Source organism: Eptatretus burgeri, chromosome 5 (genome assembly GCF_056783735.1).
Source record: "Eptatretus burgeri isolate ZD-2024b chromosome 5, Ebu_testis_v1, whole genome shotgun sequence".
NCBI classification, from domain to species: domain Eukaryota; kingdom Metazoa; phylum Chordata; class Myxini; order Myxiniformes; family Myxinidae; genus Eptatretus; species Eptatretus burgeri.
Window position 1 is genome coordinate 113,114,623 of NC_140965.1, and position 26,357 is coordinate 113,140,979.

General features: G+C 42.6%; 1 protein-coding gene across 1 annotated transcript in view; it reads left to right on the top strand.

The window, feature by feature from the left end:
• Nucleotides 1-26,357, top strand: part of LOC147027177 (hippocalcin-like protein 1) — a 37,920-nt gene that overhangs the window by 914 nt on the left and 10,649 nt on the right. The window contains exons 2-3 of the mRNA XM_085883379.1: nucleotides 13,650-14,096; nucleotides 14,365-14,470. Of these exons, the coding sequence (XP_085739505.1) occupies nucleotides 13,719-14,096; nucleotides 14,365-14,470 (484 nt within the window). The 5' untranslated portion in view covers nucleotides 13,650-13,718. The remainder of the gene's footprint in view (nucleotides 1-13,649; nucleotides 14,097-14,364; nucleotides 14,471-26,357) is intronic.

The window sequence follows — 26,357 nt, forward strand, 5'->3', positions numbered from 1 at the left end:
GTTAAATGTATAAATGGATAAATGCATGTTTACAAATGTTCAAACTGACGACCATCACGTTCCAAACACAGCCAATAACGCGGACCAATGGATTCAACAGCGTTACGAATCATTTCATTTGGAACTGCAAGACATTGTCTTTGAATATCCTCTTTCAGTTCATCGACTGTTGCTGGTTTTGAGCCGTAAACCTTATCTTTGAGATATCCCCATAAAAAGAAGTCCATTGGAGTGAGGTCTGGGGAACGCGCAGGGAATTCAACACTACCTCTTCGCCCAATCCATCTGTTCAGAAAAGTTGGTTCGAGATCGGCCCCTACATCACGGTGGTAGTGGGGAGGTGCTCCATCTTGCTGAAAGTAAATCTCTTCGTCACCAAATATCTTTTTGACACGTGGACCGACGGATTCCTGCAGCAAGTTTAAGTAATCATCCCCAGTGACAGTTTGGTCAAAAAAGAATGGCCCGAGGATGCCCAATGCTGGTATCCCACACCACACTGTAACCCCTGGTAAGTTTAAATGGTGTTCCATAGTAACATGTGGATTTTCAGGAGCCCAGTAGGTGCAATTGTGTCGGTTAATTGAGCCATTTAACTTGAAGCTGGCCTCATCGCTCCAAACAATTTTGGATGGAAATGCTGCATCTTCTTCGCATTTTCCCAAGTACCACTCACAAAATTCAGCGCTCCGGTCAGGATTGTCTTCATTTAGAGCGTGGATTAATTTTGGAACGTAACTTTTCCAATTAATTCGCCTCAAAATGCGATGGGTGCTTGATTTTGGGATTCCTGTCTCACGAGCTATTTGTCGTACAGATTTCCGTGGGGAGCGGTGGAGGGTTTCCAGCAATTGATTTTCTTTTGCGGGGGTGGTTGATGACCGTGGTCTTCCTGAACACTCCTTATGGACGTCATGCACAGTTCCATCTGTTTCAAACTTATCTCGGATGCGAGCAATGGTGCGTCGCGTTGGTGGATCTTTGTGAAAATGTCTTCTAAATTGTCTTTGCACTTCCATGATGTTTTCGTGCTTCCAGTAGCACTTTATGATAAATTTTCTTTCTTCAAATCCTAGTCGTATTTCTGCCATTATTATGGTCAATTTGATCTGAAAAGAAATGAAAAATTCAATGAGTTATGAGGAGCCAAATTGTGAGTACATTTTTTGGGACACCCTGTATATATGTGTGTATATGTATATATATATATATATATATATATATATATATATATATATATATATATATATATATGTATATGTATATGGTCGGCTGGAATGAACAGGTGTGATCATGGTGGATTGGCATTCACACTGCAGGGCTGACAGTATGGCCTCGACCTCGAGGTATGCACACTCCCCTCTAAGCTGTCTACCCTTGGTTTGAATCCTGACCCAACTACAAACCATCATCCTGGTGTTTCACATACAGGGTGATTCATCAATGCATGTGCCGTCCTTCGGATGGATGTTGCATGGGCATCCCGTCTGCCAGTATTCGTTGGTGGACATTAATGATCCCATGGTGTCCTTCGTGAAGCGTCGGTGAGCTATTGCCGGCACCCTGAACAAATTCCAAATTCTTGCCCGAACCAGCAGAGGGCACTGCATCAGTGGCACAGCCGTGCCCTTAGATCATGATGCTACACTGTATGCAACCTTGTGCTGCATGCGGATGAAGATTCACACCACCCATCCCAACTTCGAGATTTTACGTAAACATCATATTTCATTTATGACATCATGAATTTCACATTCTCCCATCCTGCTTACAAACAAAATGGTTGAACCATTCTTCTTTCTAACTCGAATTTAAAATCTAACTTCTAACATTTACACTTCTCATATTTTTTTTACTTACCCTTTATTTACAATCAGAGTCGAGCTCCAACAAACATTGTAAAGTACCATATAACAAACAATTCGTTCCAAAGTGAATTTTCGGTATATGAGCAACAACTAATTCACAGAGCCTCAAGACACCACTTCATAAAATCTAATATGATTCATCGTCTGTCTGTTTCTGTCTGTCTCTTTGTTTGTTTGTTCACGTTTTTTGCAAGGACCACTGGACCGACAACCATCAAATTTGGCACGCAGCTCAAGTCCCATCCGGGGATTGTCGTCGGGGTATTTTCATCCACAATCTGAGCCTTTAATGATAACTTTTCTGACTTTTTCATTTATGTGCAATGTCATTGGTTAAGAGATATCACGTGACATATAACACGGCCAAAGGCCAGCACACCTATTAGTCGAGCTGTGTCTTCCACCCATTCGCTCACTGCACACCTGGCCTGACTCCACGCACAATTGGAACTTAAATAATAAATAATACTGTTGCTCTTCTTCGAAACCACATGCCTCTAAGGCAATGGCACCCAACATTCAGTGATCTCCAGGCAGTTATTTCATTAGTCTTCGTACAGTTAGACCTCCCCTCATGTCTGGTGGGTTAACGGGATGAAGTGCGTTGCGTGGGTCACGTAGTTAGGTCGAGTAACTATCTCTGATTCATATTCTGATTCCAACCGAACCCTGTCCTTTTAGCCATAGTACAAAACAAGAATGCAAGCACACACGCCATTCAATCGGCAATCAATAATAATAAGCACACCACGATGCCTCCCGTGTCTCGGAACCACCACAACCCCACGAAACACTATTCCACCCACACATCGCACGTCATTATTTCGTGAAAATCTGCGTGCCAATTCCCAACTGGCACCTCATCTTTCTTTGCGCCTTGCTCACCAAACCTCACCACTTTGACCACAAACGCCTTCTGAAACATGGGAAAAATATTCCCGCACCCCCTCGTACCTCTGCAGCCCTACAATTCGCCACTCCATGTTGAGGAACACCGCATGACTCGGATTGTCCTCTGCACTGCACGACTCGGATTGTCCTTGGCACCGCGTGATGCTTGACCATGCAACAGACGTTGATAGCTTGACCGCATCTCATCAGGGACGTCCTGGGTGAGCATCAGGAATTGATACAACCCTCATCTAGTCGCCAGACCATGGCAACACCAGGGGCAATGAGGAGGGGTCACGAGAACGGCGATCCAGGAATTTGGTTCGGGTCCCGGGTGTGCATTTTGGCTCATGAGGGGGCCGTGGGTGGTGGGGAAAGTCCATTGCTATTCAATATTCAGACTGCACTCGGAGCACATCCAGGGCCGGGGAGCCGACTCGGGAGCATACCCTATGTTAAGTCAGGAGCTCCGATCCGTGCTGAACCTGGTAGGCAACTGAGATGGTTTCTGATCCCAGAGCCTGGCAGGGCATGGCTAGGGCCACTCTGGCCCAATAGAGGAGCAGGATTCGGGCCACAGCGCTTCGCTTTCCGGTTATCACCCCACCCTTCGCCCGGGGCTTATAGAAAGAGTAGCGCGGAGCCGTTAGAGTCTTTTCACTGTCTTCTCTCTTTGCTGCCTCCTCTCTTCGCTGGCTCTTCTTCACTCCTCGCCTCTTCACTCATCATCTCTCTTTGCTGACTTGCCTCTTCGCTCCTTGCCCCTCGCCTCCACTTCGCTCCTTGTCTCATTATTGGTGTGCGATTGCCAGAATGCACTTCTGCTTTGAGAGCCTGATCCGGGGCGATTGCCGAGACTCCCTGCTGTGCTGTTTATGTTCCGCCACACCCATGCAGCCAGACGGACCAGTGCGGAGCGCAAGTTGCCACGAGCCCCAGCAAAGTAATTAAGCAGGAGATAACGCGCAATATCACGAGATGGGAACGCTCAGGAGGAGCGTACCACGGAGGTACATGTTACACATACAGACCTTTACACAGATGGTTAGGGATCTTTCTACTCACACATCTATTCTCCTTATCGTTTTCGTGCTGCGGTAAGCCAAAGTTATCTGCTACGGGTAAGTGGTGTATTGTACGTTCCTATTCGCAATCTCCACGCCATGCCTTGAATATGTATCGACTATAAATGCATGAGGTGTGTGTGTCTGTGTGTCTGTGTGTCCATGCGTGTGTGAGGCATACTTTTTGTCTATTAGTTACGCACATCTATTCATTAATTACGCACCATTGGAATTTACCTTTTGACCCTTTAGACTGCTGAGACCCTTTTGAACTTTGAAGACCCTTCAAGACTCCCAAGACCCTTAAGACCACTAAAGACCATGAAGACCAAAAAGTCCCAAAAAGATCCTGAGGACCCAAAAGACCCAAAAACCCCAAAGACTATAGATCCTGTAGACCTTTAAAAACTTGACTGTCCTACAAAAATCTGTTGGAATTCCCATGTTTTGAACGCACACCGTGTTTAGGTATATAAAGCAGCTTAACAAGTCCGACCACGGCATGGCATTCTAATCTAATAAACAAGAAAAAGAGCAGAGATTGCAGACCCTCGCCAGGACTTCTTTTTAGTGGTGTTTTTTTTATTGGTTGGAGGGCAAATCCAATATGGCTGCCGACCATGTGACCTATGATATGATATATGTGTGAACCTTTGTTCCTCATAGACAGGCGGTCAAACATGTAGTTTCACCTCAATTTGTTCAGCCACTTCAGAGAAGATTTTTTAAAGCTTAAAAAAAAAAAAACATGGCCGCTGAATCACATGACCGATGACGTCTCAAATTTTTTTTTTCTGTGGAACATTTTATCCCGAGATGACCCTCAAAAATGTTCATACTGATCGGATGTGACGATTTACATATGTTATGACGTCATTACGAGGGCACTTATGACATCGTAAAAAAATTATACTCATTCCCCATGAGGGGAGCTTGCTATTTATTTGCCAAGTTTCAATTTTTTCCATGGTACGGTTTCAGAGAAACAGAGTTCCAAAGTTTTTCCGTTTCCAATATGGCTGCCACACCACATGTCCTATGACGTTGTAATTACAATTAAAGCATTCTACATGAATCGTCGCACCAATTGTGAAAAATTCGTCTCAATCTGACAAGCGGTTGCGGAGAAAAACACGAAAGTTCTGTGCGGACAAACAGACAGACAAACAAATGGACCCAAATGCAATGCCCTCTCCTTTGGCGAGGGGAATAAGATTCATCGGATGTCTGTCTGTCTGTCTGTCTGTCTGTCTGTTCGCATTTTTTGCAAAGACCGCTGGGCCGTCAACTACCAAATTTGACGCACACCGGGGGTCCGACCCGGGGGTTGGCCTAATTGTATTTTCATCCACAACCTCGGCCTTTAAAGACCCTGAAGAACCATAAGACCTTTTTTTTACATACTTGAGAGAATACTTTTTACATGCTTGGAAGATAAGACCCCTGAAGATCCTAAGACCCATGAGACCCCGAAGACCATTGAATTCCCCGAACACAATTAAGACACTTTAAACCCCCGAATACCCCAAAGACCCTTTGGACCACAAAGATGGTTAAGATCCTCAAGACTCTTGAAGACCCCTCAGACCGCCGAGAGCCAGAAGACCTCAAAGACCCTTTAGAACTGTAAGACCTTCAAGACGTCAAAGATCCTTATCACCCCAATGATCTGTAAGAACTTGAAGACCTTAAAGACTGTTAAGACCCCAACACCCTTGGAGACCCAGAAGACCCCTTTACCCACAGGTGTTCTGGCTCTCCTGCCACCGACACAGTTCGCCCCACTCTCACCCCGTCGATTTTACTGCCCCCAATCCACCTGCCCCATTCTCAGCCCTGCCGGCTATCCTGCTTCTCCCACTTCTCAGTACCCCCCCCGCCCCCCCCCCCACCCGGGCAATGCCAGCTAACCCTGTTAGTACATCATAAAGCATGTTTCTTTGTGAACCACTGAATTATTGATCCCTTTTGATTTAAATTATCGCAACAACCTAGCTTTAATTATCACAACAACCTAGCTTCAATTATCACAACAACCTAACTTCAATTATCACAACAACCTCGCTTCAATTATCACAACAACCTCGCTTCAATTATCACAACAACCTCGCTTCAATTATCACAACAACCTAACTTCAATTATCACAACAACCTAACTTCAATTATCACAACAACCTAGCTTCAATTATCACAACAACCTCGCTTCAATTATCACAACAACCTAACTTCAATTATCACAACAACCTAACTTCAATTATCACAACAACCTCGCTTCAATTATCACAACAACCTAACTTCAATTATCACAACAACCTCGCTTTAATTATCACAACAACCTAGCTTCAATTATCACAACAACCTAGCTTCAATTATCACAACAACCTAACTTCAATTATCACAACAACCTCGCTTCAATTATCACAACAACCTCGCTTCAATTATCACAACAACCTCGCTTCAATTATCACAACAACCTCGCTTCAATTATCACAACAACCTAGCTTCAATTATCACAACAACCTAGCTTCAATTATCACAACAACCTCGCTTCAATTATCAGAACAACCTAACTTCAATTATCACAACAACCTCGCTTCAATTATCACAACAACCTAACTTCAATTATCACAACAACCTAGCTTTAATTATCACAACAACCTAACTTCAATTATCACAACAACCTAGCTTCAATTATCACAACAACCTAGCTTCAATTATCACAACAACCTCGCTTCAATTATCACAACAACCTAACTTCAATTATCACAACAACCTCGCTTCAATTATCACAACAACCTAACTTCAATTATCACAACAACCTAGCTTTAATTATCACAACAACCTAACTTCAATTATCACAACAACCTAGCTTCAATTATCACAACAACCTAGCTTCAATTATCACAACAACCTAGCTTCAATTATCACAACAACCTAGCTTCAATTATCACAACAACCTCGCTTCAATTATCACAACAACCTCGCTTCAATTATCACAACAACCTCGCTTCAATTATCACAACAACCTCGCTTCAATTATCACAACAACTGAGCTTCAATTATCACAACAACCTAGCTTCAATTATCACAACAACCAAGCTTCAATTATCACAACAACTTAGCTTCAATTACCACAACAACCAAGCTTCAATTACCACAACAACCAAGCTTCAATTATCACAACAACCAAGCTTCAATTATCACAACAACCTAGCTTCAATTATCACAACAACCTCGCTTCAATTATCACAACAACCTCGCTTCAATTATCACAACAACCTAACTTCAATTATCACAACAACCTCGCTTTAATTATCACAACAACCTAACTTCAATTATCACAACAACCTAGCTTCAATTATCACAACAACCTAGCTTCAATTATCACAACAACCTAGCTTCAATTATCACAACAACCTAGCTTCAATTATCACAACAACCTCGCTTCAATTATCACAACAACCTCGCTTCAATTATCACAACAACCTCGCTTCAATTATCACAACAACCTCGCTTCAATTATCACAACAACTGAGCTTCAATTATCACAACAACCTAGCTTCAATTATCACAACAACCAAGCTTCAATTATCACAACAACTTAGCTTCAATTACCACAACAACCAAGCTTCAATTACCACAACAACCAAGCTTCAATTATCACAACAACCAAGCTTCAATTATCACAACAACCTCGCTTCAATTATCACAACAACCTCGCTTCAATTATCACAACAACCTAGCTTCAATTATCACAACAACCTAACTTCAATTATCACAACAACCTCGCTTTAATTATCACAACAACCTAGCTTCAATTATCACAACAACCAAGCTTCAATTATCACAACAACTTAGCTTCAATTACCACAACAACCAAGCTTCAATTACCACAACAACCAAGCTTCAATTATCACAACAACCAAGCTTCAATTATCACAACAACCTCGCTTCAATTATCACAACAACCTAACTTCAATTATCACAACAACCTCGCTTCAATTATCACAACAACCTAACTTCAATTATCACAACAACCTCGCTTTAATTATCACAACAACCTAGCTTCAATTATCACAACAACCTAGCTTCAATTATCACAACAACCTAGCTTCAATTATCACAACAACCTCGCTTCAATTATCACAACAACCTAACTTCAATTATCACAACAACCTCGCTTCAATTATCACAACAACCTCGCTTCAATTATCACAACAACCTAACTTCAATTATCACAACAACCTAGCTTTAATTATCACAACAACCTAACTTCAATTATCACAACAACCTAACTTCAATTATCACAACAACCTCGCTTCAATTATCACAACAACCTAACTTCAATTATCACAACAACCTCGCTTTAATTATCACAACAACCTAGCTTCAATTATCACAACAACCTAGCTTCAATTATCACAACAACCTAACTTCAATTATCACAACAACCTCGCTTCAATTATCACAACAACCTCGCTTCAATTATCACAACAACCTCGCTTCAATTATCACAACAACCTCGCTTCAATTATCACAACAACCTAGCTTCAATTATCACAACAACCTAGCTTCAATTATCACAACAACCTCGCTTCAATTATCACAACAACCTAACTTCAATTATCACAACAACCTCGCTTCAATTATCACAACAACCTAACTTCAATTATCACAACAACCTAGCTTTAATTATCACAACAACCTAACTTCAATTATCACAACAACCTAGCTTCAATTATCACAACAACCTAGCTTCAATTATCACAACAACCTAGCTTCAATTATCACAACAACCTCGCTTCAATTATCACAACAACCTAACTTCAATTATCACAACAACCTCGCTTCAATTATCACAACAACCTAACTTCAATTATCACAACAACCTCGCTTCAATTATCACAACAACCTAACTTCAATTATCACAACAACCTAGCTTTAATTATCACAACAACCTAACTTCAATTATCACAACAACCTAGCTTCAATTATCACAACAACCTAGCTTCAATTATCACAACAACCTAGCTTCAATTATCACAACAACCTAGCTTCAATTATCACAACAACCTCGCTTCAATTATCACAACAACCTCGCTTCAATTATCACAACAACCTCGCTTCAATTATCACAACAACCTCGCTTCAATTATCACAACAACCTCGCTTCAATTATCACAACAACCTAACTTCAATTATCACAACAACCTAGCTTTAATTATCACAACAACCTAACTTCAATTATCACAACAACCTCGCTTCAATTATCACAACAACCTAACTTCAATTATCACAACAACCTCGCTTCAATTATCACAACAACCTAACTTCAATTATCACAACAACCTAGCTTTAATTATCACAACAACCTAACTTCAATTATCACAACAACCTAGCTTTAATTATCACAACAACCAAGCTTCAATTATCACAACAACTTAGCTTCAATTACCACAACAACCAAGCTTCAATTACCACAACAACCAAACTTCAATTATCACAACAACCAAGCTTCAATTATCACAACAACCTAGCTTCAATTATCACAACAACCTCGCTTCAATTATCACAACAACCTCGCTTCAATTATCACAACAACCTAACTTCAATTATCACAACAACCTAGCTTTAATTATCACAACAACTTAACTTCAATTATCACAACAACCTAGCTTCAATTATCACAACAACCTAGCTTCAATTATCACAACAACCTAGCTTCAATTATCACAACAACCTAGCTTCAATTATCACAACAACCTCGCTTCAATTATCACAACAACCTCGCTTCAATTATCACAACAACCTCGCTTCAATTATCACAACAACCTCGCTTCAATTATCACAACAACTGAGCTTCAATTATCACAACAACCTAGCTTCAATTATCACAACAACCAAGCTTCAATTATCACAACAACTTAGCTTCAATTACCACAACAACCAAGCTTCAATTACCACAACAACCAAGCTTCAATTATCACAACAACCAAGCTTCAATTATCACAACAACCAAGCTTCAATTATCACAACAACCTCGCTTCAATTATCACAACAACCTCGCTTCAATTATCACAACAACCTAGCTTCAATTATCACAACAACCTAGCTTCAATTATCACAACAACCTCGCTTCAATTATCACAACAACCTCGCTTCAATTACACTGAACAACAAAAATTTTTTACTGGAGATGTGTAAAGTGATTTAGACTAATTTGGGTACGCTGATTTCAAAAATCATAACCGTTTTGCTGTATCACGTCAGGATTTTCAGTAACAGAAATATTCCCATTGCCTAGAAGTCAGGATTTCAATGAAATTTACAAAAATTCATTTATTCATTTATTTCATCATGAATGCTTCAAAATTATAGAAATTACAGAAAAACTCCACTAGAATGTAATTAAAAATGCTTTAGGCATTTGGCTTTGCGTTTGTGCTGCTCTGTGTCAGTTTCACGATGCAGGAACCAGCAGAAATCGCCCATCATGTTCGGGTTGTGCCGCCCTTGGTAACGCGTCTCCATGAGTGAAATCTCTTGGTGGAATCGCTCGCCGTGCTCGTCCGAGACTGCTCCCAAGTTGTCAGGGAAGAAGTTCAGGTGCTGGTGTAGGAAATGGATTTTCAGGGACATCCTGGAGCCAAGTTTCCTGAAGGACTCCAGCAGCTGCTGCACTATTTCTTCATAGTTGTCCGCGCGCTCGTTCCCCAAGAAGTTGTCCGTCACAGCTTTGAAGCTCCTCCACGCTGCCAGCTCTTTGGGGTTTAGAGTTGTCGGAAAAGTTTCGTCCTTCATAATCTGTCGGATTTGCGGTCCAACAAAGACACCAGCCTTGATCTTGGCCTCCGACAAGGTGTTGCCAAACTTTTCCTTGAGGTATAAAACCCACGCCCATTCAGATCCATTGCCCGTACAAAACTTTTCATCAAGCCGAGCTTTATGTGGAGTGGTGGAAGGAAAACCTTGGCTGGGTCGACAAGGGCGACATGCTTCACGTTGTGTCGACCAGGTACATGCTCTTTTCGCTCTTCCCAATCTTTCTTCGTCCAATGATTCTTGTCGTCTCTGCTATCCCAGAGACAAAGGAAGCACATGTATTTCGTGTAGCCTGACTGCAGCCCTAACAACAGCGCCACCACTTTCAAGTCTCCGCAGATGTGCCAGTTGAAGTCATTGTACTTGATGGAATCAAGCAGCTGCCGCATAGTCTCATAGGTCTCTGTCATGCCGAACGCCTGAGCCAGTGGGACTGATGGTTTCTCGTTGCCATTGTGGAGCAAAACAGCCTTCAAGCTGTTCTTCCCCGAGTCGATGAAGAGGCGCCAGTCTGCAGGATCGTGATCACACCCAAGTTCTTTCAACAGACCGTTGATGTCACTGCAGAATGTCATCGTGTCTTCCATCTCAAAGAACTCAGCCATGTCTCTGTGACGTGCTCTGAAAAAGGATATCTTGGTGTTAGGTTCAAGTAGATTCCACTGCTGCAGCCTTGATCCAAGCAGCTCTGCCTTCGCCTTTGACAGCGAGAGATCTCTTACAAGATCGTTTAAGTCTCCCTGGTTCAGAAGGTGTGATTCTTGAGTGTCGGGTTCAAAAGGTTCATCATCACCATCCTCTTCACCACTGCTTACAGCTATGTTCTGATCAGCTGGAGGTGTTGGAACGGGGTTCTCGTCATCATGAGGCACAGGTTTACGAGCAGAGACGCAGTCAGCGTACTTGATGTGACCTTTATTCTTCTTGTTGAAGCCGGCGATACTTGTGCAGCAGAAATAACAATCATCATGATGATTCTGCGGCTCACGCCATATCATGGGCACCGCAAATGGCATGCTCGCGCGCTTGCCCACCAACCACTGAGTCAAGGTTGTGTGACAGCTTGTGCAGCAGATGTGTGGTGCCCAGCTCTGTTCTTGGTCCCGCAGCTTACACGGGAAGTAGTGAAAGTAGGCGGCCTTCATTTTCACTGCTGTAGATATACTTCGCTGTTGATCTTTTTTGGTATACCGACCACAGACATAACAGAAGTTGTCAGGATGATTGGTACAGGAACGCCTACTCATCTTTATCTGAAAGAAAGAAATATAACACAAGTTAACAACAATTGTACGAAATAGACATGTTAAAGACATATGTAAATTTCATTGAAATCCTGACTTCTAGGCAATGGGAATATTTCTGTTCCTGAAAATCCTGACGTGATACAGTAAAACGGTTATGATTTTTGAAATCAGCGTACCCAAATTAGTCTTAATCACTTTACACATCTCCAGTAAAAAAAATTTTTTGAAATTTGTTGTTCAGTGTTATCACAACAACCGAGCTTCAATTATCACAACAACCTCGCTTCAATTATGTTGAAAACTTTAGCGTGGAAACGTTGGGATTCTGACTCAATTATATTATCCTTTTTGAAACGGCCACCGTCCAACCCCTGCGTACTTCTTCCGAGAAACCTGGTACAAGAAACCTGGAACCATATTATGAAATTCAAGACAAAATGATGATGTGACAAAATAACCTCGGTTGATCTGCTTGGCTGTAGCTGCCGCTGGACAGATTAATTTAACCACAGTGCCACCAAGCGTCTGGCCTGATGACATCGGCGTGATGACAGCAGCCAGTTTGTTTGTGGGAAACCCGCTCAGCTCCGCTCTTTGGAGCAGGTGTATCGGGCACCTCGTCATCTTGCTCATTATAAGGCCAGGGGTGGCGGGGTAAACAAGCATCATGGAACGTAAGATGGACAAGACATACTTCCACAGACATACCGAGACATACTTCAATACAAGAAAATATCAATATAATCACAAGCGTGTCATGACCACAATTCTATAGAGGACTTGCTGTGAAAAGGCAGAGTTTATCCAAACCTACAACTACTGTATAATATTGATCATGATCACCTACAAAAAATGAGAACAAGTATTTTATAGGTGACCTGTACCAGTCATACACACTGCAGTATGGTGTCCCTTCAATGACCAAGTCCTTTGAGTGACAAATCTGCCTGCTATCTCACCGTTTGGCTTGTCTCGGCCACACCTGCGTTTGAAACTTGGAGATCCATCAATGGCCAGCAGGAATAGTTACATAGTGCATAATGGATCAACTCCAGCCCGTCCAGAGTTGATGACAAAAGTGACAGCGGAACTGGGTTTTAAGATTACAAGAGGTTGGTGACACTACTACTAACAAACGATCGTATTAATTGGACAAATTTATATATTTCAGTGCATTGGATTCAAACCTCGAGTTCTATTATCATGAGGCGAGCGATGCCAAATGTGATTATGTTTAGAAGGCTATGTATGCCAAATGGGCTTTTATCATTATTATTGTGTTTTTTTTTTCTTGTTTAAGAGTCATAGCTCCATCTGCTCCTTATGTTTAGCCACTTGTAAAATGTCGGGTTGTTTTTGTAACTGTGAATGATGCTTTGTTGTTGAAGCTTCTTTATTTAATGTATTCTCGCTTAATCAAAGGGATTGTTGTATCCTCACCAACAACAAAGAGCTTGTTTTTTTAACTTAAGAGTCGAATGTGTTTGTGTTATGCCATGATTCTCAGTTCTAGTCGTATGAACTTTAATATGAGGTTGAAGCATGTGCTGCCTCAACGTGCAATTGTTCTGTCAGTGTAAGTCATTCGTTGAAAATACATCATACTGTCGATCTTTGAATGGATGATGAAACGTTCAGAAAAGTTTCAATTGTGAGTTTGAGAAAGACTTTTTTTTAAGAGATTTTGTGAGTTTTAAAATTGGACATTGCTTTCATCCTCATTAAGTACTTACACAAACTGTCAATGTGTATTGCAGGCAGCGAGGGACCGAAGCTTGGACCAAACACTGGTGGGGAAGTCCTGTTGAATTTCATGATTATTTGTCATGGGCAAGCAGAACAGCAAGCTGCGCCCAGAGGTGCTCCAGGACCTGCGAGAGAACACCGAATTCACGGAGCATGAACTGCAAGAGTGGTACAAAGGATTTCTGAAAGATTGCCCAAGCGGGAACCTCACTGTGGAAGAATTCAAGAAAATTTATGGGAATTTCTTTCCTTACGGTGATGCTTCAAAATTTGCCGAGCACGTGTTTCGCACATTTGACACGAATGCTGATGGAACCATTGACTTCCGCGAGTTCATTATTGCATTGAGCGTGACGTCGAGGGGGCGTCTCGAGCAGAAGTTGCAGTGGGCATTCAGCATGTATGACCTGGATGGGAATGGATATATCAGCCGTGCGGAGATGCTGGAAATTGTACAGGTGGGCACAGGAACATGAAACCGACTGTCAGATATTTCCTCACTTCTCAAATGATGGACACTGAAAAAGCTTCAATGTTTTGCTTTTATTTATTTATTTTTCTCCTTCGCTTTAAACATTTCCCTTTTTTTAAGATTGCGATGAAGTTGGGCTAACGGTGATTATGCGAGGGAGCATGATGTTTAAACGAGGGTTGTTTCTACTCGTAAAAGTGGTTAATATGTTGAGAGCGGCTCGACAATTGACCGAGTCATGTTGAATCCTGCAGGCAATCTACAAGATGGTGTCTTCGGTCATGAAAATGCCTGAAGATGAGTCGACGCCGGAGAAGAGAACTGACAAGATATTCAAACAGATGGACACGAACAAAGATGGTGAGTGATGATGCCCTCTGTGCTTTCTGTAGATGTGTTGGGACCTCTTGAGGCGTCACTGCTGCTTGCATTGTTACAGCCTGTTGAGTTGCATTGCCATGTTATGAAGTTTGCTTCGGCAATACTGCTGACCTGCAGCGTGGAGGCGCTGCATGGCACATTCAGACAAATGGTAACCCATGTTTTGAAAGTAAATTGACACAAATAATAGCTCTCAAAATAAATATTAATATTGCTAATAACTGTGCCAAATCAAATTTTTGAATTGGCATTAACAATGAATAATTAATTTACAAATAGTCTTTCCCGCATGACGGATGTCAGGGAACACGTTAGGCTCATTCACTCCGCGTCTTCGAGGTCACTCTGGACCGGACAGAGCCACGCGAAGTCATGTTCTCAACCAATCCGGTCGGTCATGGGTAGGGCGTTGAGTGGCCTGAGTCACCTGCTGGAATACCACGGTCGATTCGGTCTTTGTAGAAGCGGACGTTCAACATAATCATGGTAACATCACACTACTTCATTTCAGAGGAAAAATGGTGGACATTCACGATTCTGTGCAAGCAGAGTTTGTGTCGGTGCTGACAAACGACACAAGCGCAGCTTTTGTTTTTGCTTTGGTCGTACGAGTCTGTACAGCGTTAGTTACATAGTATGAGACGTCACGTGTAAAAACTATGTTTGACCTATAATTATTGATTGGTGGTCGTGTAAGGTGTGAATACCAAACCCACTTTCACAGTCACTGGCGACTGGTGTCATCGAGCCTATTCAGTCGTGATAAGTAGATACTGTTACGTGGAAGAGGGTGAGGGATCCATAACTAGAATGTGGTAAGCATATTATGGTCCTGTGTTTCGAGTAGGTTAGAAAATTGCGATGTAACAGGGATCTGTCGGAGTAAGTCGTTTGTTACACGTGACGCTGAGAAGGCAGCGTATGTAATTTATTTACAGGGTAGACAGATTAATTATGTATACATAAAAACCTCCTGTGGTAGGTGGGGCTAGGTGTGGACTTACTATGGCAGAGGCACACATGTCAAAGGTGTGCAACAAGGTCGATTATGATCTCTCCGGCTTGTTTGTGCCAGCCATTGTGACACGGTGGGCTGTAGAGCCCAGGAAAAAAGTTAGACATTTGTTTTTTATAGGGTCCACCGCCATGGGCAGGACCCGGGAGGAAGAGGAGAACTCGAGAGTAGAGACCAAAGACTCCGCTCAAGAGGAAAGGGGAAACGTTCTGCATGAGACAGGAGAGTCCGGCATGCCTCGATGTGCAAGAGGACAAGAGAGAGTTCACGAGTGTGCACGTGAGTGTAGACTGGAGAGTACACTGTGGGAGTCCCAGGAGAGGCTTGTGAGTGAACTCCAATGTAGGAGAGGCTCACGAGAGGACCAAGAGAGGCGATTGTGGAGAAAGAGGACGCAGACCTCGCTCGGAGGAGAAGCCTCGTGTGCAAGCAGAAAAAGTGGGCCACGTGGCCTTGTGGAAGGCCTGGTCTACCCGTCGCTGACCCTGCTCGTTACTGCCTCTCGTCTCCCTCCTGGCCTCGAAAGTGAACACCATTGTGTTGAACTACACCCACCCTGTGCAACAAAGAAAAGTGAAGTCCTGCCTGCATTATTGCTGTTTGTGAAAGTGTGAACTGTTGGCACCTCGTGGGTAGTATTTAAGCTTTTAATTCTCCTCATTGTATGTAAGCTTGCGTGTCCCATTCTCCTTTTTCTGACTTTTTAACTCGCTTGTTACCTCCGCCACCGAAGGTGAAGGAGGATATGTTTTCATCCCTTTCTGTCTGTCTGTTTGTTTGTTTGTTTGTTTGTTTGTGTACAGGATATCTCAAAAAGTTGTGGACGGATCCGGGTGAAACTTGGAGGACTGGTTTGGTGTGTGACAATGATTAATTGATTAGATTTTACTGAAGATTCGCATCCGGATCTGGATACGAGAATTATTTAATTTTCTTAAGTGATTCTTCACAGTTGAGAGATAGGGCCAAAAACGATATCGTACTGTACAACATGATATTTCAAAAATGTCATGGGCCTGATATGTTCTCATGGATCAGGCATTACGTGGCGGGGGTATGCGCTCTACCGAGTGCCCGTAGAGTTTCGTTCTGTTATTGTAACATCTTGTGGACCCTCTTCCCTGTGCTTTTCATTAGAAAAATACATCCTTTAAAAAGTAAGAGCGTGTTTCAGTAATCTGCTTTCCGTGTGGGTTTGCCATCATTTTGGCTTATTTGGACGACCTTGGGGAACGGTAAAAGTAAAGTAAAATTAGACGCAGTGCCTCAAAAGACCGCTTGGACTATCTCTCGGGCCGAAAGGTCCCGGTGTAACCAGGATACTCAGGTTCGGTCCACTCAGTTTGACATGACAGTACCGTGCAAGAGGACGAAGGGATTCGTTTGAGGGATTAGCGCTGCAGTTGGGTGTAGCGCAAGCTCAGGCCAACACCAGCTCTCTCACTTGCTGCCACTGCACCCTCCTGCCACCAGCTGCTGACCCAGTGCCATCCGCTGCCTCAGACAGCTGCCAACTCAGTCCATCTGCCGGTTCATGTCATTTGCCACCAGTTTTGCCAGCCATGCCACCTGATGGCAGCAATGTCAGTTGCCAGTTTGTCCCATTTATTATTCTACATGAGTAGTCGCAACTATGGTGAAAATTTTGTGTCGATCGGATAAGCGATTGCAGAGAAGAGAGAGAAAATTAGTATGGACGTACGTATGTACGTACGTATGGACATACGTATGTCCGTATGGACAACCCGAAAACATCGTGCCTCCAGTGGCTTTGGCAGCAGAGGCATAAAGGAGGCTTTTGTATCTTGAAAGATAATTGAGTGGCTTCAAAATGCATTTCTGTTCGTTGGAGTCTTGCCGATGATAATTTAATGGACATTACTGATAGTTCATTCATACTTTGGAAAAGCCTACTTTTGCTTTGACATCTTGTTCCAGTAACCCCTTCCTGGTTTAAAACCCCCAAATCCAGGCTATCCACAAAAGTCAACTCTTTTATTCTATGTTTCTCCTGTTTTTGGAACTGCCTCCTTTAACCGTTCAACCTCACTCTTCTCTCCAGGGCTTCAAAAGCAGACAATACACGACCATCTCATGTCACTGTCTCATCCCTCTCTACAATTTTCCCTCCCAACAATTTTCCCACCACAATACTTCAAATGACCCTCTTACCGGTTACTGCTTCCTTGCTTCCTCTCTCTCCCCTTTTTTTTTCCTGTTTGTTAATTACCTTGCTTTATGTGTCCAACTGTTTCCCCACTGCCAGTTCATTTTGTGCCTGGAGAGGCCATTGAGTGAATATTCAGCCAAATTGAGTAATAACAGTTTTCCAAACTGCCTTATAGAACTCTTGATAGATCACTTGTTTATTCACATGGCCAAAGTAACTACTTTATGACCAAACAAACTTGGTTAGAAATGTTGGATGACATTATATTTTGGATATAATAATAATACCATTCCTTTCGTGCCATAAAGGCACATTTGGGCTGCCGAGGCAGTTTCATTGGCAATGAGTACAGTCCTGGATGGGTCGCCACTCCGATGCAGGTTACCCCGAATGGTTATTACCTCAGTACACTGGTACTCATTTCGCCGACCTCGGAAGGACGACAGGCTGAGTCAACCCCACCTGATGTTAATTCAACGTTTTTTTTTTTTAAAAGAGGCGTGAACAAAGTTTGGTACATCACGGGTGATGAAGGTTGAGGTCAAGTTCCATCAAAATTGTGCGTGTAGTTTTGGAGAAGAAACCAAATACTTTTTTTTGGGGGGGGAGGGGGGAACCCCATAGACCCACTTAAGGCCCGATTTTTTTGAAAGCCATGAACATACTTTGGTGCATACATGGCAAGTATTTGTGGATGGACGGACAGATGGATGGATGGACTGATGGACCGATGGACGACACACCATCCCATAAGCTCCCCAGAACTACGTTCCAAGTGAGCTAAAAAAAAAAAAGGGAAAAATAGATTTTAATGATGCAGAGTAAAGAGAAAGAAAAAAAAAACAGAGAAAGAAAGAAAGAAAAAAAAACAAGAGAAAGAGTAAAAAAACAAGAGAAAGAATAACGAAAGAAGGGGGAGCGGGAGAGGCAGACAGGAGAGAGGAAACGCTGAAATCAGCAAGAGAGCGGGTTTGGTGAGGGAGGGTTAATGGGGGTAATAAAGATAATGGGTCAGGATGGGGATGGCATGAGATGATGATACACTGTCGGATTAAAATCCTGGAGGGAAGAGTGGGAAAGAACTTTGTGACAAAAGTGTCGGCGAGCTATCGCTAGCAACCTCAACAAATTCCAAAATTCCTGTTCCAACTTGCTTCGTGGAACATTAAGCTGAGCCAGCCGGTTCATTAAAGACTTGGGCCAACTACTTTCCTTGGATGACCCCACGAGGAGGGGAATATGGCTGTTAAAGAAACAAAGAAGACTATATTTGGAATTTTTTTTGTGTACATAGTCGAGGCTCGTGGAAGAGGTAGTACACTGAACAGATCAGGACGTAAGAGACAAAAACAGAACACAGATATGGATGCAAAACATGCAAATCAGAATGAAAATGGAGCAGTAGAGAGAGAGAGAGAGAGAGAGAGAGAGAGAGAGAGAGAGAGAGAGAGAGAGAGAGAGAGAGAGAGAGAGAGACAGAGAGACAGAGAGACAGAGAGACAGAGAGACAGAGAGACAGAGAGACAGAGAGAGAGACAGAGACAGAGACAGAGACAGAGACAGAGACAGAGACAGAGACAGAGACAGAGACAGAGACAGAGACAGAGACAGAGACAGAGACAGAGACAGAGACAGAGACAGAGACAGAGACAGAGACAGAGACAGAGACAGAGACAGAGACAGAGACAGAGACAGAGACAGAGACAGAGAGAGAGCGAGGGAAACACCACCAGCAGAGTTTAAGGCAAAGATAGAGGCAGACTTGGACAAACAATGGGTGTGGGGTGGAATAGGGGACAGGAGACGATGCATGGGGATGGTTAAGGTGGATACAGAAGAAAACTCCAAGGAGGAAAAACTGGAAATGTTGAAGGAAGAGGGATTTGGGTGGGGTTAACGAGGGTAGAAGAGATCATGATTTTGGATTGGGGATGATCTGAGATGGTGGTGAACAGCTGGCTTGAAGAGCTGGAGGGAAGAATGGAATTGAAGAGAATGTAGAAGTTTGTTTCACAGGTGGGGGAACGAATAAGTGGAGGTGAGCAGAGATCCTAGATGTAGGATCACCAGAAGGATATGAAAGTATTGGGATTGAAATTGGGAATATATTAAGGTAGTCTCATAAGTAATACCCTGTTGTAACATACTCTGAATTTAATGAGTTTCAGAAAATGGTGCAGAGGTCAAGAATGAGATGTAGGTACACCTCCACCGCCCCCAACCCCAATACCTTCCCCGTTAACATTTTACACCAACAGTTGTGGTACAGTACAGGGTCACTAAGCCTTAATACCACGTGGAAGTATGTTGTGCTTTTTTTTTTTTACCATGAAACAACTTTCTTGAGAATGGCACAACTTTTCACTGAAAGGCACAACTTTTCAGGGAGTAGCACTCTTTCCCATATTTAGTGGCATGCCTTTACATAGCTTCTCAAAGCACTGTATCATTACCACCAAGAGAAACACTTACCAGCAGTTCATCACACAGAATAGAAAAGTCAAGCATGTCTAAATTGCCACTGGGCTCAACTGATGTACTGCACCATAATTTAAAGAGCAAGTTTTTTGTCTACATAGTCAAGGCTCAAGGACGAGCTAGAACATAGAATGAATCCGGATATAACAGAACAAAAGTAAGAGTAGAAAGAGGTGTGTGTGTGTGTGTGTGTGTGTGTGTGTGTGTGTGTGTGTGTGTGTGTGTGTGTGTGTGTGTGTGTGTGTGTGTGTGTGTGTGTGTGTGTGTGTGTGTGTGTGTGTGTGTGTGTGTGTGTGTGTGTGTGTGTGTGTGTGCGTGCGGGGGGGGGGGGGGAGAGACACACCAACAGCAGGGTTAGGATGAGGGGTAGGGGAAGAATGCACGGGGAGGACAAGATATGATCACTGATTTGCAAATTGGCCTTCGATGGACATTGCAATTACAATGGAGATAACCACTCAAATTCACTCCAAGACCAAGTGGATTTTATTAAGAAGCTAGCAGAGCCTTCCCATCGCTTCCTTGATGGACCAATTAGTCATCCTGTTTGACAAAAATTGCTATATTGGTCACTTTGGCATCACTTTATGGACTCAAAGCAGCTTCGGAGGCTGCGGCCACGTAGCCCATGGTACTTCCCTCACAAAGATGTATCTACACCCTGAGTTCGGAGTTTGAAGCTTTAAAGATGTGGCAGGGCATAATGAATAGCATGTTGAATTTTAACCAAACCAACCAACAACTAACAAACAAAAAGAGGTGATGGAGATGAGGAAAAATTAAAAAATCACGATGACGTGAATCGCTTCACTTACGGGTTTAATCAAAAGAGAGACATTGGCGTTGATCAACCACCCCTCACACCACCCGCTCACCCCAACCTCCTTCCCACCACTTCTCCCACCACTCTCACCACCCGTTCAACCCAACTCTCACTCCCACCACTCTCACCCACCTCTTCTACCACCGCCTTCACCCCAGCCGCACGACCCTTGCTGCTCGAAAAAGTTTCCATCACACGATCCCCCCAGCTCCCTCTGGTTATTATTTTTTCCACTTTGACAGGCCCCTCCATTTTGGGTGAGAAGGAGAAGGAAAGGAAGCCAAATTTAACTGTGCAGAGAGTGCTCTAACCCCTCCTCATCCTCACGTCCTGCTCCAGCCCCCCTTGCCCCCGGTTCATCCTGATGTTCCTTCCAGTTGGAAAAGTCTCACACACGATGACAGGCGTTGACAGGCCCCTCCTCTTTTTTATGGGGGGGGTGGTGGGGAGAATGGAAGGAGGACAAATTTACCAGGTCCTCTGCCACCACCACCTGGTGGTGCCACACAGTACACATTTACAGAGATAATTTATGCCCCCCTTAATTTATGGCCCCTTCCCTCTCAATCGCTATTGGCTGGTCGCCCCGTACACTGGTGGGGTAAACCCTTCTCCGACCTCAACTGCAGGGTTGATAGTGGTTGGGGGTGGTCATCTCGGGTTTCCACCTAAATTTGCCTCTGTTAGCTGAACCGAACGCTAAAAAGAACATTTAAGAATGATTATAAAGGGGCGATTTATGGATGGCAGTTATAAACACAAACATTGCAGCGGATGGTGGATGATATCTTCACAAATGTAAAGTGATGCATATCTGATATAACTATTTAATTACCCCACACTTACTATAATACATTTATTATGTTAAATAACTAACCCCATCCTATGCAATATTAGCACCGAGAAGTCATTTCCACAGCACTAACCCCATCTTCCTTCTTCAGACTCTCCCGAGTCTACGTCCAGAAGGGGGAGTAGCGTGAGATCTGGGTCCACTTACCGGACAATGCAACTTCCACCACTCGTCTACAATCCACAAACAATAATTCAAATACAGAGTTCATCCCTCATTGAAAGCATCATTCCACTAACCCTACACATTCACTCGCTATTATACGCAACTTAAGCTGCTAAATCCAGATGCAATAATTCGTAAATAACAGGTGGTTGTGATGGGGTGAGTTTACCAGGGACCAGGGGGGGGGGGCTCTTCTCTTCTCACTACTCTGAGTCCTTGAAGTTCTATTGTCTTGTCCCCCCCCTCCCGGTAGCACCTCCCCTCCCAATGCTGTCTACCAGTGAGTGCTCTGGGTCCTGGTACTGAAAGTGCCCTCTGTGATAGCAGGGTCTACCAGCACCAAGTGCTCCCCAATGGCCCATATGGCCTCTCCACAACGAGTTTCTTGGCCCATGTGGCCTAATATCACAAGCAAAAATGGCCCTTGTGGCATATCAACAATGGAAAAAAATGACGCTCAGCCCATGTGGCCTTTACATAAGGTCGTCAGTCTTTATGGCCAAACAGCACTAGCACAAGATGTCTTCATGGCCTTTATGGTCCACAATAAATGGGACAAATGATGATTGTGATAGCATAGGTCATGTGGTGCGGCAGACATGTTGGATAAAAAGAAAAACTTTGGACCTCTGTATCTCTGTAACGCCTAAGGGAAAATATTGAAACTTGGTACATGTCAAGTACTTCCTATGGGGAATAAGTGTGATTTTTTTTTTGATGATATCATAGATGGCTTTGTTATGATGTCATAATTGCATACGTCAAATGCTTTATCTGATTAGTATGAACATTTTTGAGTCATGTAGGGCTAAATTGTATGGGGGAAGAAATCGATGATGTCATCGGTCAAGTGGTTCTGCAGTCATACAAAAATGTTCTTCTCCGAAACGGCTCAACAGATCAAGGTGAAACTTTACAGGTATGATCACCTATCCATGAGGAACAAAAAGTTCTCCACCTATGGTGTCATGGGTCACATGGTTTGGCAGCTATGATTTTTTTTAAAGAATAAACCTTTAAAAACCTTCAGAATGGTTTGACAGATCGAGAGGAAACTTCACCCACATGTTTCCCAAGCTTTGGGGATACCAGAGTGTTCACAATTAATTAATCGGTCACATTGTCTGGTAGCTACATTGGATTGAACTAAAATCTTCTGTTTTTTTATTTCTTTCCCTTGAACCGCTTCATTAATCAATGTGAATCTACACAATTATGATCTAGTACTCATGTGGAATAAATGTTTTAAATTTCAACCTGGTTGGACACATGGTCTAGCAGCCGGAATTATTTAATATTTTGAATCTGGGTTCAGGGATTTAAATCAAACTTGGTACAAGTATGTATCATGATGTCATTGTGCAGAGGCATATCTGGTGACGTCGTGACGTCAAAAAGTGCTGTTCTGGTTTGTTTTTGGTTTACTTTAACTGATTGAAACAAGTCTACAAGTAACCTGCACAATAAATTTACATCTAAACTTTACCTTAAAAGTAGAAATAAATCTGTGTTGTCCCTTAAGTGGGAAATTTATTTGACAATCATAAAGTAAATTAATTGTTCATCTTATTTGGAAAGATTTTCAAAATGCCACATTCTACACACACCGACAGTATATCGCACCAGCTCAGTGTGTTTTTAAAATCGGAAAGGTGAAAATACAGGAAACATAAGGAGACCAAGATTCTATCTGGAAGTGAATCAAATCAAATGGAGAAATCCCAGAGAAACTACAACAGGTGACCTGGAACAGATGAAAAAGTGTTCGCATCGTGTTTACAAAGACCCAAACGTTTGGAATATCAAGTGTGACCCAATAAACCACCATCCATAGCCACTAGTCATTCATACATGCCTGGTGTTGGCTTAATGGTTCGGGTCGCTGGTTTGGGATCTTAGGGTCCTGAGTTCTAGATCCTGTCGGCCGTTGAATTAACACCAGGTAGGGTTAACTCAGCTGTCATCCTTCCGAGGTCAGCAAAATGAGTACCAGTGTACTGATAATTGCATCAGCCGCACAGCTATGCCCTCAGCCAATGATGCTACCCGCATCATTGCGCTGCACACCAAGGAGGAGGAGGAGTCGTTAATACAAGTGAAATATCAAATCGAGTAAATTAACTTCAAGACACGAAGTCGTACATTTTCCTATGCATACTTATGATTCATAACATGAAATAATTTTTCAGCAATTTTATAATTGAAATTTTCTTTAATAACATTTTCTACTTCTTGAGGTGTTGTCATTTTTATTGGCACAAAAAGTGCAAATGCTGTTTAAATCTTCCCCAGTAAGAGCAAAGCTGGTATGGTATGTCTGTCTGTTTGTGCCTGCATGCACAGACATGCTCATTCTGATTGCTTCCTTGTGCAATCCTTTTATCACTGTTGCTCTTCCACAAACCTCATTATCTTTTATTGAAGAAAATAAATTTGCTTTGGTGGTACAGCTTTGAGGCTGCTCTGCAACGTTAAAAGCAAATCAATGCTGCAAACCAGTAAGGAAACTGTATTTTTTTTCTTTTCCCAGGTACAAATAACTGTAGTTAATGACTAAGAGTTATTGGCTGTCGCTGCCATCATGATGGAGCGATACCATTGGTTTGAATATGTAAATCCTGTTTCATTGCCTATTATGCCAAGTCTTGTCAGCATTAAAGGGTTTTTACCAAATTACTTTGTGATAATGTTACACTATGAGAGGTATGCATTTTGGCTTCTTTGGCTAAAACTCACATTGATATCTGATTCCCTTTGAGATTGAAGTTCAGCCATGAGTTCGTTACAGAGCATCAAAAAGTGAATGTGAATATGTATTTGGTTGAATAGTAACTCTTTAAACATGCTCGAAGATGTTAATTATAACGAAGACACATTGTACGTGAAATTGTATATAAATTTTGTGACATCCAATGATGGATAAAGAATATCGTATATGCCAAATGACATCAAAGAGAGACTTTATTCATCAGGTATTCTGTAATACTGCAATGCACTTTCACTTGATTTCTCATGTGATTTCTGTAATGTCCGGAGAGCAGTGAGACACGGAGAGTCGTGAGGGTTGTCGTAACTCTGTTTATTGCGTGTCCGAATGTACACTACTGCGAGCCTCTAGCGGGCGCGAATAGCTATATGCATTGCAGACACGTGACTACTATCACAACTCCTCCACGCCCCTTCAACACTCTATGCCAATACACCACAATTTCAATAGATTTTTTAACTACATTCAGTTTAAACTACATGAGAATGGCATTGACAGAAATTGTATGAGGAATGTAATTATTTGACATCTTCAGCCATATCTGCATGAACCAGATATCACTCATCATCATCATCATCATCAATGTACCATGCATACCCTTTACAGAGTGTCAGTTCTGAAAGAAGCCATCACCTGGCAAGAGTTATAATCCTGAACAGGCTGCCACACTGACGCAGGATATCTGACTCGGAGTACAGGAATTTGTGCCAAAATCAATAGATTTATGTTCATGGAACAGCGAGCAGAGCGTTTGTTGTGTTATGTGGCATGCCAAGCATATTCTGTTTAAAATACAACATCATGGGCTTTTCGACGCGAATACTCGTAGTGGCAGAATCTGGTACACCCAGCACTACGAGTATACTCGTAGTCGGCAGTCAACGTGTTAAAGTCCACCAACTAATGATTGCAGACGGGATACCCAGTTTAACATCAATCCAAGGGCCAGCTTTCCATACATGATCAATGGCAGGTGTTGTGCATAAAACATAAGATTTGAGACACGAGTAATGAGTAAACAGGCATTATGGAAATTATAATGATGGCTCTTAGCTCCAGTTGCAGTATGGAAATTATAATGATGGTTCTTAGCTCCAGTTGCGGTATACTACACGGTGTTCCAAAAGTCGCTATGTCCTCGAACATACTAACGAAATTATGAACAATTATTGAGAAAGACGTTTTACCTTTGCAATAAGTGTTGAAAATGGCATCCACATGCATGCAGACAAGCATCCAACATTCTTGCGTTTTCATGAAGACACGCATCAACTCAGCCTGAGAGATATTGTTGATGAAATTGGCGATGGCTTCCTGGAGTTCTTGAAGACTGTGTGGATTATCTTTATAAACAGCACCTTTCATTGCTCCCCAAAGATAAAAGGTCGGGGATGTCGGTGGTCAAATGTCTTTTGAAATTAATCTGTCCGCAAACATGTCGCAGAGCCACGAAAGGTGTGCGCAGGAGCAGTGTCCTGTTGGAAATATGCACTGCTAATTTCACCTCCATTCAACTACCCAATGAAAGGGTAAATAATTAAGCCACAATATTGTTCTGAGTTGATCGTCTGGTGGGAGAAATATGGGGCCAATTA